The following is a 16581-nucleotide window of genomic DNA, read 5'->3' as shown; positions in this document are numbered from 1 at the left end:
GTGGATGAAAGAGAAGCAGAGAGTCAGACACACACGGACTCTGAGACTTTAACGCATTTTAATTTTCAAGCAGGGAAATTAGGTAACAGGCAAGTGGTGTGCCTCTGTGGAAGAGCTCTGCTTTTCTTTATTCTCATTGCATTTTCCCAGCAACTCTGCTGTTCTTGTGCCTCTCCCCATGGCATGCATGATTAGCGCATTAGTTGCAGCTGTGGCACTAGCGTGACCGACTACCCAGCAACAATGCAGTAAATGCAGGTCATAGCTGCCGAGAAGACTTGAAGGAAGGAGGCGTTTGGTTCTGTTTTGTTTTGTGTTCAGTGAGCTTCTGTGTTTGGCTGTTGATTGGTACAAATAGATCTAAAAATGACGCTGCGGGTCAGGCATGGGAATCCACATTAGTGCTTTCTTTGTGATTAGAACGCTGTTCTATAGATTTTTTTGAAATCTGTCAGCATGGTTTGATTTGGCTTTTGATTTTGCTAAATGTGTTTTCCAATTCATCTTGCTAGTGTGTATAATCCAAGAATGTATCCCATAAGCTCATATATTTTATTATATTCATGTTTTCTGAATAGTGTATAATGTGTGTCTATAAACATCTTAACCGAAAAGAGTATTGCAAGTCAACAATGACGAGATGGGAATGATTGGAACAGAAGCAGACTCCAGTATTTGGAACGTGGTCCCCTCTCGTTAGAGCTATAAAAAACCAGCAAAGCCATGCACACACAGGCCTGGAGAGGCCTGCTGTTGGCCTGGCTTCATCAGTGTTCCCGCTGAGCACACTGCTAGTGGTTGTCTTCCCCTCCCTGTGGTCTCACTTATAAGTTGTCAGCTGTGGCCTGGAAGTAATTCCTAAGTGTTAGTTGCATTTAGTTTAGAGTAGTGCGCTAAAAATCTCGTGAAAGGTTAAGTCACGTCTTTGTCTGGTGTCTTTGCCTGTGTGTGCTCTGTGTCCATTAATAACTTAGTAGAAGTTTCAGACTGAGGTGTTTGTGTTCAAGTAACTACGTAATGATGGGCTCAAAGCACTAAGAAGTGGTGCTGGCAATTGGATATGCCAGAGAAACATCCATAAAGTTCTTTGTCTTAAAGCTGAAGTACAAGCCAGGCGATGTAGCACACGCTTTAATTCCAGCGCTGGGAGGCAGAGGCAGGTGGGTCTCGTAGTCTGCAGAGTGAGCTTCTGGACAGCCAGAGCTGCACAGAGAAACCCTGTCTCAAAAAGCAAACCACAGCAAAAAGTTGAAACACATAGATATTTTGAGATAATAGAGCTCAAATTCATGCTCCAGCATTGTTTTACTTTGCTTTTGCTAACCTCTCTTACCAGGCCTTGTTTGTAAATTAAAGATTTTCATAACATGAATGGAAGAAAACCCTCACTTTCAGGAATCTATTATGGGACTTGGAGTGCATGCCCTGGAAATGGGGAGGAGTACATAGTTCAGACAAGTCACATTATTCGTCCCTACTGAAATACTCTATATAAATTCTTTCAAGTGTGTGTTTATGGGAAAGTTTAAATAATAATAGAGCTAAAAACCAAATTGTGTAATTTAAGTGTCATATGAGCTTCCTGAATATATTCATATATTTGGTTTCACTTTTCTCAAAAAGTTGCCCTGTTTTTTTTGGTTTGTTTTGTTTTGTTGCAGGAAGATGAGAATGTGCCCATTCCTCCTGATCCAGCAAATCAGCATTTACGAGGTCATGGAGCAGGCTTCTGCTTTGATTCCAGGTCAGTTTTTTCCTTTGTAGAATTTTATAGAATTATGTGAGACAAGTGATTCTAGATTAGTTTCTGGGAGCTTCTTAAAAACACATTGCCCAGAGCTCAGCATACAGAACGTAAGTCTCCTTCAGGGTTCCACCATTCAGTTTGTCTTACCTTTATGGGTCAGCATTCCATCTTATAAAGAGCTGGAGGCATAAAGACTTTGAAATAGATACTTTTAGATTCTGTGTGTTCTGTTTTGGGTTTGTTCACAGGAGTTCAAGCACTCACAGAGGCCAGCAAAGGGCATCTGACCTCCTGGAGCTGGAGGTCAGGCAGTTGTGAACCAAGAGGGGCTGCAAGAGCAGCGTGAGCTCCTGAAGCCCCCTAGGTTCTTCGGTTGTTAAACCCGTTAGACACTGGGAAATGATGAGTTCTGTTCATCCTTGCAATTAACAAAATGAAACAAGACCGTTTTGGTTGGGAAGTTTTTCCAGTAAACTCATTTCACAGAATGCCTGAGTTTGGTAAATTTTGGTGTTTGTCAGTCCAATTGTAAAACTAAATTTAATAGTGGTTTTCTAAAAAGACAGATCCTGTACATATTACCAAGAATCTAGAAACAGAAAAAGGTTAACCAAACTTGTAAAGACTTTGAGGATAAATTGTTTAGTATAAATAGCTAATTAATTAATTCAACTCGTGCACGACAAGTGCTATTACAAGTTAATTAGAACATTACCTAATTCTTTATTTTCTTCTTTCTTTAAAAGCTTTGATGTTCACAAGAAGTGCCCCCTCTGTGAATTAATGTTCCCTCCTAACTATGATCAGATCAAATTTGAAGAGCACGTTGAAAGTCACTGGAAGGTGTGCCCAATGTGCAGCGAGCAGTTCCCACCTGACTACGACCAGCAGGGCTTTGAAAGGCATGTCCAGACCCATTTTGATCAGAATGTTCTCAACTTCGACTAGTTTTTAGTGAGAGGTAGTAAAATTTAGCAGTTAAAAAAACAACCCAAAACTCAGATAGAGGCTAAGGAGACTGCGGGCCTGATGCCCTGATTGAGAACTTTAGAGCAAGCTGTCAGTAGGGCCAGGGTACAGCTTTGACTACAATAAATACAGGTTTAATCTGTTAACCTTGTCTGCTTTAAGGAAAGAGTTTCTGCATTTCTATCTCTACCCTCAGTTAGCAAAAGTGTATGAAGAACACAGGAGTTATTTTAATGTTAAAATTGAAAACATATATGTAATAGTTAATTACCTAGCACAATCAGATTTACAAGTTCCTGTTCACCTTGGTGATTGAGCATGACTACTATTATGTAATAAAAGCATTGATCATAACAGTTCTGTGAAATCATTCTTTGAATATAGAAAAACCCTTACTCAATGAAATGATTTTAAAATCCTACTCAGATGTGGAGCTGCATGAAGAATGAGATGCAAGGTTGAAGAAAACTTTTATATGTGAAACCCTGGTTTTCTGAGTCAATGTGAGGCATATTTAGTTAATTTTATGATAAAATTTTAGCATATTCTGATGACTATTTTTAAATGATTGACTTTGTATTCATAACTAATTGTAACTGTATAAACTATAATGGCTCAAGAGAAATCAAGGCATCATCTCTTGTCATTAAATGGCCTCGGTAAATGACCTGGGGCATGGATGGCAGACCGTGCACCATGGTCTTTCTCACATCGTCCTGATGACCACACACCCTGGAGACAACGGTCCTCAGTAAGGGACCAGAAAACAGAATGCACAGCCCAGATCCAACAAGTGGGTCTCTCAGTCACAGCTCTGCAGCGTGCTGTGTGCTAACATGAAGGAGGACAGTGTGGAGGGAGGGCTGTCCTGTCACTGCTGCGTTTGCATTTTTATTTTTATTTTCGGCACCCTGTGTGTGCATGCATGCATGCGTCTTGTGTGTGTGTACACACACCACACACACACACACACACACACACACACACACACACACACACACACACACACACACACACACACACACACACACACACCCCTACCTTTCTCTTTCTATGGTGGGAATGTTAAAGTGCTTTTCATGTGCTGCTTTAGCAGTTAGTAAAATAGAGACCTGTTCTGAGCAAACTAGATTAAAGATGTTAAGCAAATATTCAGAGTTGGTAGCATTCTGGGCTGCTGTATGTGACCTGCTGCATGCCATGTTGCTGATACAGAAGAGTGTGTGTATTTGAAAAGTTACTTAAGTCTAGGCTGTAGGTTCAAATTACCCTAGATTCTAGGTGGGCCAGCATGAGGCATTCAGACGCCAGCTGCCAGGCAGTCCCGGGAGGCAAGCCCAGCGGTGGTATTTCTTCCAGCTTCCTGGGGAGTTTTTCATAAAATATCCTTGGGCAACCTATGCCCCACATGAGACCTTGGGGCCATGGAGAAGGCTTGGTAAAGTGCTGGCTGTGCTGAGTTCCCACACTCAGCTCTGGTGTGAGAACCCAGACATATCACTGGGGAGACAGAAACAGAAGATCCTTGGAATGTGCTGGTCAGAGGCTAGACTGATCTCTGATCTTCAGGGTCAGTGAGAGACCCTGTCTCCAGGTGGAGACATGACTGAGAATGACACATGACGTTGACATTTGGCCTCCACGCATGTGTATACTGTGGACATTTCTCCAGTTAGTATGACCCATGCTAACCTGAAAGTGGTCTTAAGTATTCCTGTTAGTGAAATGAGGTCGCTCATCTTGTTGGCTGTTTAACTGAACACCTTACGTAGAATTTTACCCTCAAGTTTATGGTAAAGCAGTATTTACAGAAAAAAAAGCAAAACGAAAGGGAACAAAATCTTTTATGTATCTAGATTTTGCAAAATAACTAGGAGCTTAACAGGTCCTGGATGGATGTTTTAGTTCCCACAGTAAACTTGATGCAGGTCCTTAAAGTGGAGCTAGTTAAAATAAAGAGCCGTGTTTATTTTGGGTCAGAGGCAGTTTATTTTAAATGTGATTTCATGTACATTTATTAAGCAGCTTTTCTTGACAGAAAGTGAGTACATTGCCTTCAGTTCTGATAGTTTTGTTGCTTTCAAACCTAATGTGCTCTGTCCCCAACAAAACATATGAAAATATAATTTAAAGCAGGGTTTTCACAGACACGGTACAATACATTCACTATACACGGTGTAACAAAATCCCTTCCTCACCTGCTTGGTAATACTGTCACAGTGAAGAAGAGGAAACTGGGTTTCATCACTGAAAGGTTCTAACATGCACAATGACTGTTTTAATGACTGTAGCTGCTGAACTACTGATCCAGCCTGCAGTTTCTCACACTAGAAAGAGCAAAGCTAACTATTAGCTGCTAGCCTATAACTTTTTGGTCAACTGTAGGTAGGTATGGAGCAAGTAGGGCCTCCTTTTGCACCAACTTCCGATTCTCAATTCTGGATCATCCGTTTAACACCATGAGAGCTAACACTGTGTAGTCAAGACCAAGACCACTTTTCAGAGCTGAGGACATTTTTAGTGGGCAGCATCTTTATAAATATTTTTAAAGCCCTCAGCATGAGGGATTAATGTCGCAGCGTACCCATCTGTTTAGCAGAATTATCTTCACAGTGTAAATACTGAGGAGGAACACTGTCAGTTCTGTGTGAGGCTGCGTCGGATGGGAGCGTGGGGAAGGTTATCTTAGAGGGAATGAGTCTCCTCTCACCAGTCTGCTGTGTGCAGTTAGCTGTGTCAAAGAACGTTTGCTGCGTAGTAGGCCACCAGTAAACTCTTGTTTAAGGAATAGCACTTGGGAGAAAAGAACACTCAACGCATGATGGTACTGTCGGTGAGAGGCTCCGGACGATCCGATGTAGGTCCCTAGCGGGTTAGTAGTCCTCCTCCTTGACCACCTGCTGCACGAAGCACTTATGTCAGTAAGGCTTATCTGCATAATCCGGCAAGGGCTTCTAAAGCTAAACACGCTTCTAATGACGATGCAGACATCCACAGTGTGATGGGAAAGTGCCTTAAAGGAAGTCACAACTGAGCGGGAAGGGGCGTGGGGATCTTTCAAACACGTTCTGAACTTTAATTCGCACTGCAACCACAGATCTCTCAGGGCAACCGTTGCAAGAATTGGCAACCTCTAAACAAAATTGTTGGCAATGGAGAACTACAAAGTGCTTTAAAGCTTCATCCGCTGATGAAGCTGTAACTAAGCTCACACACACACAACTTGCCCTGAAGTATTTCTAAGTGTTTGCTAACATTTCAGGGGAAAGTATTTCGACACTGGTGTCTTGGTCCACAAGTAACATTGGGTATAAATTCAGTCTCTTGCGTCCAGCAGGCACTCGATGAGTATGTGAACACTAATGAGTGAACTGAGTCTTCTGCACAAAGATGCCATTTAGAACACTAATGATTGGTAAGTTCGATGGCAAGAGTTCCAGCTTTTTAAAGGGCAAGATAGTAACTAAAAAAAAAAAAGCACATTATGCATAACGTTTTATGCATGTTATTTAAATATGAAAATATTTTTAGCATATTATGTTAAAACATTCTTATTTATATTTCCGTTACCTAAGTCTCTCTACTCACAAATACTAACTCCATTATGTAAGGCATGGTAACCAGTTGGATAATGAAGGTATTATTTTGGTTTTATGTGAGTCGATGTGTTGAAAAGCTTCAATCACATTACAATCTTAAAACATCTCAGTGCCAGCCCCTTCTCTCCCAGTTGACATCACTGCACTATGGTTAAACAATATGCAACATGCCCTTAGTTTTATTTCGTTGGGGGAAATGTGCTGAAGAACCTAGAGCTTTTTTGTTTAGCACCTTATATCAAAGTAATGAAATGGGCGTGATGATTACATGTGCAAATGTACAAAATCATTAACTACAAAGATACATCATTCCAAAATTACAGAAAAGTTTAAAGCATGCATTTAATTATTTTCCATTAAAGGGTTGCTGAGTGCTTCCCCTGAAAAAGGTGGCTGTTTTCAAAGTCAGCAACTGCTGGTGAGGATTTCTTGGCACAGTTCTGACCAGCACGTTACTGCTGCATCTTCCTGATCATCTCGGCAGACACTGGGGGATGGAAATTGATTGTGTGGTGCCGCAGGCCCTGAGCTGTCTTGTAACTCTTCCCACACCGGCATTTGAACGGTTTGCGGACTCGGATCTGTGTTCGGTGACCATTCTTAGCGTGGTACTTTATGCCGTTCACATTCTGTGGAGAAGACAGAAAATTACCTATTAGGAGTCACCAAATGTGCTGTCACACTTGTGCAAACCTCAGTGTGGGTCAGATTCCAGCAAAGCAGCTCCTGGATGACATCCAGAGGGTGGGCTTTGCGTGAGCTTGCTGGTCCTGGGCTGTGCAGACCAGGTATTTGTAAGAAAGTTGTTTCTCGAAGCCTTGCTTCTCACTACAGTTTTTGGCTTGGAAGAGAATTAATTGGAAATCCTGTGAATATTTCAGAATGGCCAATGACATATCTTTCTAAAGAAAACAAAAAATTGGGTAGGGCAGATTGAAAAGACATAGCGGTGGTAAGTTCCCTGCTGGCCTCACCTGAGAACTCATGGAGTTAGCTGGCTCTGCCTCACAGCCCGTGGGCACTGCTTTTGATGATGGACTGCATTGCAAACCATGCATTTAAACCTCTATATCCAGTCAGTCCCATGAGAAACACATGCTGAGTGGATTTCTTAGCAACAGATAAGAATCCGGATGTTCAGATTAGCAGAATGCCCCAGAAGCCACATGGGGCTTCACACAATTGCTCGGGAATCTCACACCTCTTCCGGCCCCAGCAGAGGCCTGCACGTGCACACAGACACTTGCAGACACATAATTGAGGATGTCCTAGTTAAGATGATATCTGCAGTACGTCTTTTACAACCGCACACCACGCTGTGGTAACGAAAGCAGCATTGGGCCATGGCTTTAGGTTGCATGCACAGTTTACTGAAGTCTCCTTCCTAAGTGTGCATTTTAACTAGGCTGCTAACATTGATTCAGCGCACTCTGTATACGCCATGTACACGTCTTAAGACTTCCTTTTCAGTTGTCTCTCACGCTAACAGCTGCTACACCTTTGCTTTTGCTAAACTTGCTTCCCCTTAACATTGCCTCCCCTAGACTGCACTACAACGCACAGGGTCAGCTTTATAATTAGATGAAATACACTTTCAAGACTGTAGTGAGAATGGCTTTCCTTCCCTGTGTGCTGCAGCTAACTGTTCTCAGTGGAATTCGTGGAAAAGAACACCCAGCTGCCGTGTGTCGCCCGGCGTGGTTGAAAACCACACTCATCTATTCATCACGTACACTAGCTATGCTGGGGATAGTTCTAGAATCTCCATCCAGACACAGGATATTATTTTAATCCTCTATTAAGAGTAAATTTTATAAAAATCCTCAACAATTAAATAATAATTAAAACATAGCAGAATGCTTCCCAGCCATTGGTTTTACTACTTCACTAGTTTACATACTGTACGATCCTTTTACCAGTTTAGCAAACTGGACAGCTGACGCTGTCATCTGGTTAAGCCTGAGAGGCTCCAGAGGTTAAGAAAGAGCAGAGGGAGTACTTGGGAGTCTCAGTGTCTCGAGAGGACGGAGCAGATGGCACGGTGACCACTGGTGCTGAGCACGGGTTACTGAAAGGGTAAGGAAGCCGGCCCTTAGCAACTGTACTACAGAGGCCCCCTTCAGACGCCTCGAGCTTCAGGGAACCGTGTTTCCTGTGTGATTTGGAGTACATCACGATGCCTGCCTGGTCCATGGTGCCACGTATTGCAGCGTGAATGTTTAATGTCACCTCACGACATGCACCTCACTATTGGAAGAGGCTGAGGACATTGCTGTTAAAAACATGGCCGCTGTTACACCATTTTGGATTTGCAGTAATGTTCTATGGTAGAACCTTGCGTGACTGGAGCTGTGGGCAAGCGGCTATACTTGTTCTCAGGTCTGGCCTGAGTAAAAACAAATGGGTTCTGCCCACACACATGCCTGGCTCTGGGTCTTTTGTGTCTCTAGCTTCCTGCCTCGGGCTGACCACTCCATATTTTGCTAAGAGGCCTGTCGGGAGCCAGAGCCTGGAGGAGCAGGTTCATACAGCCCGACTGTGATGGCAGGGAAGCCTAGGCGGCCGCCCCTCGCTGACAAAGCTGTTCTACCTGGAGTGCAGGCCATTGGTGACGGTACCAGCTCTACAGGCAGCCCAGACGCACTGCCCAGTGGCCTTAGCCCCAACCTGGGGTCTTAGATCAGCTATAACCAGGTGACAATCTCTGTCAACTAAGAGCTGAGAAAAAAATAAGTGGAGGTTGTGCCGGCTAGGTTTATGTTAACCTGACACCAGTTAGACTTACCCGAGAGGAGGGAAGCAGTTGAGAAAATGCTTTTAAGATGGGGCTGTAGGCAAGCTTGAAGGGCCTTCTCTAATGATTGATGTGGGGAGGCCCAGCCCATTGTGGGTGGGGCCACCCCTGGACTGGTGGGTCTAGTCTCTTAAGAATGCAGGCTGAACAAACCATGGAAAACAAGTCAGTAAGCAGCACCCCGCCATGGCTTCTGCATCAGCTCCTGCCTCCAGGTTCTGGCCCTGCTTGAGTTCCTGCCCTCACTGCTTTTGATGATAAACTATTACATGAAACTGTAGTTAGAAATTAACCTTTTCCTCCCCAAGTTGTGTTTGGTCGTGGTGTTACATCACAGCAATAGTAACCCTAACTAAGACAAGATGTGGGTACTATGTTTGGGGAGGGAGGGAGAGAGGAAAGGGGAGAATGACAATTTAGAAGAAAAAACCTCCCAGTTTGTAGGTCAGTGATGGAGTACTTGCCTGTCCAGACTTACTCCCTAGAACTCCCCCAGAAACGTGGAAAATTCAACTCCTGAATCTGATGTGGAGAAAGTTGTTCTCTGGGTTATGGATGCTGAGTGCATCTCGTTTGCCTGCTGTGCCCTCCTTCTGCTGAGTGAGTCTGAGGTGAGTTCCTGTCCTGCTCCCATGGCCTTGTTGGAAGGTGGTGTCTGAGCGATGGTTACTATGGTGGTGACACACCGCGAAGCCATCTGGGGAGGGCTCCATAGAACAGTCCATCAGCAAAAGCTGGGAGGGCAGAACTCACACAGGGCAAGAACCTGGAGGCAGGGGCTGATGCCGAGGTCTTGGAGGGGCGCTGCTTAGGATGCTCCCATGGCTTGCTCAGCCTGCTTTTACACACAACCTTGGAGCACCAGCCAAGGGCCAGCACCAGCCGCAATGGTGCTATCCCCTCCCTTCGTCGATTGCTAATTTAAAAATCCCCACAGGCTTGCCTTCCCTGGATCAAGGTGTGTCCTCTCTGATGACTCTGCTTGTGTCAAGTTCAGTCATAAAACTAACCGACGCACTGGGTCCAAACAAACAGAAGCAAAAGGGCAGAACAACGGCAGCCTAGTTAGGCCAGGGAAGATTGGAAGCCGGGCATTTAAAACCTGACCCACAGGAACCCAGACGCAGTTCACCGGGAGTGGGGCATGGATCCAGCAAGTTCTGTGGCCTTTCCTGGCTGTTTCTGAAAACACAACTCCCTTAGATAGCTTTAGTCCAGGAAGAATGACGCCAGTTGCACATTTGGAAGCATTCTCAGGGCGTCCAGAGAAGCCAGGGCAGCAGCTCCCAGGTAGCAGTGGGGAAGACTTGACCACAGTGGACTGATCAGTTTATGAGGGGTGTGTGTGTGTGTGTGTGCTGGGTATACGGAGGCCAGAGCAGGTCTGTAGCTACTCTTTTTTTATTCTTGGCCTGACTGCCTTAAGGCAGAGACTCAGCCTGGGGCTGGGGTGACAACCAATGAGTCTCACAATTTCCCCTTGTCTGCCTCTCGGGCACCTGTGTGATGTGCTCTCACGGGCCACGTGGAGTTAGTTCTAGGCCCTTGTGAGCCGCCTGACATGAGTACGGGGCCCACACTCGGGTCCACTGGAGGAGCAGAAAGTTCTCTTAATGGCTGTGCCATCTCCAGCCCAGCTCTAGATCCAGGAGATCCAAGCTCCTGACACTCTCACCCCAGCAGGGCTTCTGAGGGATGGGAAGGAATCCCTTATGGGAATACCCCAAGCTCTGGAGTGGATTCACTACCCACGCTGGTCTGTCTGTCTGCTGTGGTCTCCGCAGGGACACCTGTGAGGGGACATGCTCTGTTTCACGTTTCTTAAGTCACAAAACTTAACCCTCACCACGAGAGGTGCAACTCACCAAAGGGGGAAACTGAGCACTTGGACTCGTTTTTACACTTTTTCCAAGAGAGAGGCTGCAGTGAGGTGGGGTAGGGTGTGGGGCTCTGCTCTTTGACTCCAAAGCAGAAGAGCTGCACAGAGGGGGGAGGGAGGGAGGAGAGGGAGGGAGGGATGGGAATGGGAGGGATGGGGAGGGGAAGGGAGGTGTCAGTGTTTGGCTGGAAGCAAGGAGGGATTTGGATGAAAACCTCCACCTCCACCACCACAACCTCACTGTCACCACCCCCCACCTCCTCCTCCTCCTCCACTTCTACCAAGACATCCTGCCGTGCCGTGCCAGGGTGTCGGGTGTGGAGAGCCAGGCGCCCCTTCTCCAGGCACTGTCTTTACTCAGCTCTGAGGTTATTCACCACATCAGGGGCCTGTGCTGGGTGCCTAGGCGGGCACCATGGGCTATCAGAGCAGCCAGCACCCCCAGAGAACTGGGTCAGGTGAGAGCCCAGTCTAGAGTGGGCACTGGGAGCCTGGCAGGCAGAAGTACAGCAGGAGGCACTGAAGGAGACAGGAACGGATGGGCCCAGATCATGGCGACCTGAGCACAGCTCTGCCAAGACTGCTGGGCAGACAAGAGCTCTCTGCTCTCCCTGTCTGTCGGCTTCCTCTTCTGGGGAGAATAAAGGGCAATCACTGAAGTCAGACACTTGGTGGCCTGGACATGGAACCAGAGAGTCTGCCAGCAACGCTTTATTGGCCATTCACATCCCACGCACTGTGCGTGTGCTGGCCACTGGTCTCCCTGTGCCCTGTGCGTGTGCTGGCCACTGGTCTCCCTGTGCCCTGTGCGTGTGCTGGCCACTGGTCTCCCTGTGCCCTGTGCGTGTGCTGGCCACTGGTCTCCCTGTGCCCTGTGCGTGTGCTGGCCATTGTGTACTGTGTGTGTTGGCTTTGCCGTCAAGTCTCTAAAATCAGTTCTTTGTAGGAAGGTGCCACATGCTGGGACTCAAAGCCATCTCTGAAAACTGCTCACTCATCCCTCGCTTGTTTCCTCTGTGCACATTCATGAGACATCCATGTTAATAGACGTTGTGGGTTTTAGCCTGTCTTTCATCAGTTATTGGCAGGCAGGCATTTTTCTCCCTCTGCAGAGTTCTGAAGGGGACGTCCTAGCAGAGGAAGTGCGGGCACTGTGCCCTCCTGCTGGGTCCTTCTCACTTCTCACTCAATGTGAAGCCTAGGGACCTCGATGGAGTGAGCGACCTGTGCTATTCCTGAGTGAGTGGCCAATGAGAGTAACTCATCAGAGACCCCTGCTGAGTGAAGCATAAAATTAAGGCTGACTGCTCTTGGGAATAAACAAGATGGCCGCCCCTCTGGACTCTGCCTGATCCCAGAGCACACCAGCTGGTTACTGCCCCTTGCCAGTACCAGTGTCTCTAGGCACACAGTGAGGGTGAGTGAACTCTCTCAAGACAGCTCTGCTGCTCTACAGCCATGCGCAAGCTCAGCACCTTCCTGGAGGAGTGGCTGGGTGTCTTCTGTGCTGCCTCTTGAGTTGGCATTTGAGTCAGCGAGGGAAACGCTTCCCTCACAGTCACGAGAGCCTCCGACCTGCCTGTCATCCCCGATGTGCCCCAGGCTCCTGCAGCACAGGGTCAGTAAGTTTGCTCTTGGCCTTAAAAGGAGAGAACACTTGTGTGCCACGTGAACTCAGGCACGGATGATGAGAAGAAACTGCTGGAGACCTAAAAAGAATAAAGAAGAATGCCCCGCCCTCCCAGCCCACAGTGTTTCCTCCTCCTCCTCCTGAGGTCCCCTTGATGTGATTATTCCTTAGACCCGTCCTTAGCACTGCTGGTGTGCAAGGCTCTGCTTACACTGCTCAGGCACTGGAGACACGGCCATGGTTCAAAGAGCAGCTGATGAGGAGAGAACAGGTCCAGCACGGGCAGGACAGCGATGACATTCCCTGCCTAGCTGTCACTGTCAGTCTGAGACAGAAGAGCCTTCCTGCAGTGAGAGCTGCCCTCAGGGCGCTCGCTCTTGCCTATCTTTGTCCTTTGGCTGATACTCTCAGAGGCCCCTCTTCTCTGTGCCTCTAAGCTTGGCTATGGAAACTGTACATGTGTGTTCTGTGATGTGTGATGACCTGGACTGAGCAGCCCTTCTAAGATTGATAGGTCTCTGTCCTCGGTTTGCTTGTAGGCCATCTGGTCTACCAGTCCTGGAGCAGCAGAGTGGCTCCCTCACCTTTGTGATGGCTGTTGGGGGTTTCTGCTTTTCTAGTAGTGAGATTAAAATACTAACAGTTGTTCAGAGTCACATAGTTAAGGAGCAGTGTGAGATATACGCATGCTACCAGTTTTCAAGCCTTTAAAAATAGTCAGTCGGCACAGACAGGGTAAGCTGATGTGCTGTCTACCAGGCATTTTTTGGGGTTTCTCGTTTATACCACAGTTGATTTTAAAGAGCTGCTAACACCTGTGGGGACTTCCTGCACACAATTCTCCTTGGTGCTTTCTTTTACTGTTCTGTTCTTAGTAGTTTTCTCAGTAGAAAAGTTAGCACCAGCAGCTACCCAAGTCACCTAGTGTTAGGACTGTTAGACACAGCAGGTGGACGGAGGAGATGCTGGAGTGAGATGGGGAAATCAAAGCATTTTCTTCTCCTGGTCTTTTATGGGGAGGGAGGAGGGGGCAAGAACTGCCCAGCTGGAAGGTAACCGCCCAACCCTGTTTTCCAGAAGGCTCTGTAAACCGGCCGAGGCTTTTACAGGCCCAGCCACCTGGAAATCTAGCCACTGAAAAGAGTGTTTGCAAATAAGTGGGCTGACATGGTCCTTGTTCTGTTTCTGTGGTGTTGGGTGGAATGGAGTCCCTCCTGCCTGCTAATCCCCATCTCTACCCTGGATACTCCAGCCCCTGCACTGAACATTCTGACAGGCATCAAATCCAGAGGCCTCTGACAAAAGAGTGCTTTGACTTTAATTTCCCATCCAGGTCAGAGAAGGAGAGAGTCTGCCAATTATCCAGAACCCCAGCCAGTGCTCACCAGAGGGCACTTGTTCATGAGGCCCTTGCACTCATGAGCATGGGCTAGGAGGTGTCTGTCCCTGGTCACAGGCAGGCACTCTTCAGAACTGTGAAGGACAGCTATTTTATAGCCCTTCTTGGCCAAGCAGTTACACGGAGAGAAGAGACTTTCCTTTACCTTGTATCTCTTTTTACACCCAGGAACTGGGCAGGCAAAAGGCTTCTCTTCCCCTCCATTCATGCACATGGAGCTGAGGATTGCTTCAGAGCTGATGGCACTCTCTGTGGTCCAGGACTCGTCGCTGTCTGACTCCTCATAGTCCACCTCTTCCTCGTCATACTCGCTGCCTGTGGAGCAGAGGAGACAGACGTGCAAGGCCGTCAGAAGCTGCCACCTTCTGACAGGCCAGCTGAAGGACAGGAGGCCTAGCAATAGTGGGAGTCATAGGTGCACACGGAGAGGCCTTCTAGACCCAGATGGGTGGCTGTTACTCCCAGGGAGAAAAGAGCAGGTTAAAAGCTTCCCAGCAATCCACAGCTAGGACCTGGTAGAACAAGGACTTCATTGTGTGATGAGATTATAGATAGGACTGCCCACGGCTGTAAAGGGACCAGGCCGGCTCTGGGGCCCAAGCACAAATAGACAATAATGACAGACCCCTCTCAATACACATACAAGCTAGACTGGACACAATGGCGAGAACTCTGTCCCTTAGTTTTCTGCTCTCCTAGTCTAGAAAACACAAACAGCTCTGGGAGGGAACTGTGCTTCAAACGGGTTTTTAGGTGTCTGCCTTACGGGGATGCATGCCGGATCCCTTACAGAGGCTACTGTGACCCAGAGGCAGGCTCCAACCGTCAAGAGCTCTGAGGTGCAGGTCTGGCTTCCCAGAGAGAAAACACTCCTTTCCCACCCATTTATCTCATCTGCCTTCTAGCCATACACTTCCCAGCAGGCCTGACTTGTTGAATGGCTACTCAGAATGGAAGATGAATCCTTTATATCCCTAAAGATGAAGGGACTCTGCCCAGAATTAAGACTCGGCCTTCCTGGCTCAGGACAGCGGGGATGGAGAGCCACATCAACAGTGCTCCTATTTTACTCTCTTTAATGAGGGAGGCCCAAAGCCATTTATTTTGCACTTTTACACAATACGACCCTGAAGGACATAATTCTACCGATCATAAACAGTGTAAAATAATATGTTGACAAGTCCTAATGCATTTACAAGCCCCATGGAATAAATAGGAATTATAGCACAACATTAATAAGAATTATATGGTAGCAATTACAGTTGTGAAATTCATCCCCCAGGTGTGAGGGTAAACCACACCAGGGGCCTTGGTGCTTCACGCGCTCTCTCTGTAACATCGATTTCCACACCAAATACTGGCACTTCCATTGGGTTTCGTTTTCATAGGCATTAATAAGACTGTTGGAAGAGCAGTTGAGCCAGCAGCCAACACCACCACCATCTGAGGCTGAAAGTTGAAAAGGTCCAGGAAGGACAGGGCTGCGTGTTTACTGTGTGCCCACTATGTTTCAGGTAAGCCCCATGCCTTCTCCACTCAGTCCTGGAGTAATGATAAGGGGAAGAGGCTAAGTCCTGCTATGAAGGGACACTCGCTCCCCTGGGCTGCATCCCTCTAACCTACTGGCTCCTCCGCAGGCTCCCTCGCCCCCACATCTGCTCTTTACCACTTACTCAGTCAGAATGCAGGCTTCTCTGGGCCTGCTAAGAACTCTTGGTGAGGGTGTGGGGGGCAGAGACACAGAGAAAACATTTGCTTAAAATGAGGCTTTGGGATTAAAAGTGGGTTTTAATCAACCCTGCTCTGCTTGACCATATCACCCACCACCATTAAAATAAAAACGGCGCAAGCTTGGTGATGCTGCACCAGACTCTGCATCACCCACTCGGCCACACGGTACCCCTAGGCTGTCCAGAGCAAACCTCTAAGGCCATTTTTAAGTAGGGTATTGCATAAGACGTTTTACTCTTAAACAAAGGCCACATGCTAGTGTTCTTTAAAATGCCAGCTAGAAAGCAGTAACTGTGACTGGAAATGCTCTTCAGCAGGACTTCAGAAAGTAAGAACAACTATTTACCCATCGAACTGGGCTAATCTGTTCACCTGAACATCAAGGACCACTCAGCATTCACAACCGGGGGAAGAGGTGGGAAACCCCTTAATGAAGCCCAGTAGAAGATAAAACTTTAAAACCAACCTGGATCAAAAGGGACCAGACCTTGAGGGGCGGGAGTGTCGTTGCTGGAAACCACATGGGCCACAGGCAAAGCAGACAGGCAGGGATGTTATAGCGTAGGGAGCACAGACTCGAAGGTGCTGCTTACATGAATGAGGCATCACTGTGGGCACTGCACTGGGCACATGTATGCACAACCCCGGTCACTGTTAATTCACAGGACCCTGAGGGGACTGCATGAGACTCACTGCCTTCCTTGGCTGGGAGGTGAAGTACAAGACGGACCCGTGGTTAGTTCTCTCCTAGAACAAAGAGCTGTCAGGGTGGTTCACATGTTGGCTGTGTTAGCTAAGGGATAGGCTACATGCTTTTTATTTTTCATACGAGT

The 16581-nt window shown here is 47.1% G+C and overlaps 2 protein-coding genes across 8 annotated transcripts in view; one reads left to right on the top strand and one right to left on the bottom strand.

Annotated features, from left to right (window-relative positions):
• The window catches only part of Tax1bp1 (Tax1 binding protein 1), a 55478-nt gene extending 52406 nt beyond the window's left edge, over positions 1–3072 (top strand). For all 5 annotated transcript variants that reach the window (XM_032906479.1, XM_032906477.1, XM_032906478.1 and 2 more), the window contains 2 exons: positions 1662–1744; positions 2494–3072. In XM_032906479.1, the coding sequence (XP_032762370.1) occupies positions 1662–1744; positions 2494–2695 (285 nt within the window). In that variant the 3' untranslated portion in view covers positions 2696–3072. The remainder of the gene's footprint in view (positions 1–1661; positions 1745–2493) is intronic.
• Positions 3073–4681: 1609 nt separating this feature from the next.
• Positions 4682–16581, bottom strand: part of Jazf1 (JAZF zinc finger 1) — a 300528-nt gene continuing 288628 nt past the window's right edge. For all 3 annotated transcript variants that reach the window (XM_032906471.1, XM_032906473.1, XM_032906472.1), the window contains exons 4-5: positions 14163–14332; positions 4682–6944 (exon numbers count right to left, since the gene is read on the bottom strand). In XM_032906471.1, the coding sequence (XP_032762362.1) occupies positions 6768–6944; positions 14163–14332 (347 nt within the window). In that variant the 3' untranslated portion in view covers positions 4682–6767. The remainder of the gene's footprint in view (positions 6945–14162; positions 14333–16581) is intronic.

The sequence above is a fragment of the Rattus rattus genome, chromosome 6, assembly GCF_011064425.1.
Source record: "Rattus rattus isolate New Zealand chromosome 6, Rrattus_CSIRO_v1, whole genome shotgun sequence".
NCBI lineage: Eukaryota > Metazoa > Chordata > Mammalia > Rodentia > Muridae > Rattus > Rattus rattus.
This window is presented reverse-complemented; position numbering and strand designations above follow the sequence as displayed.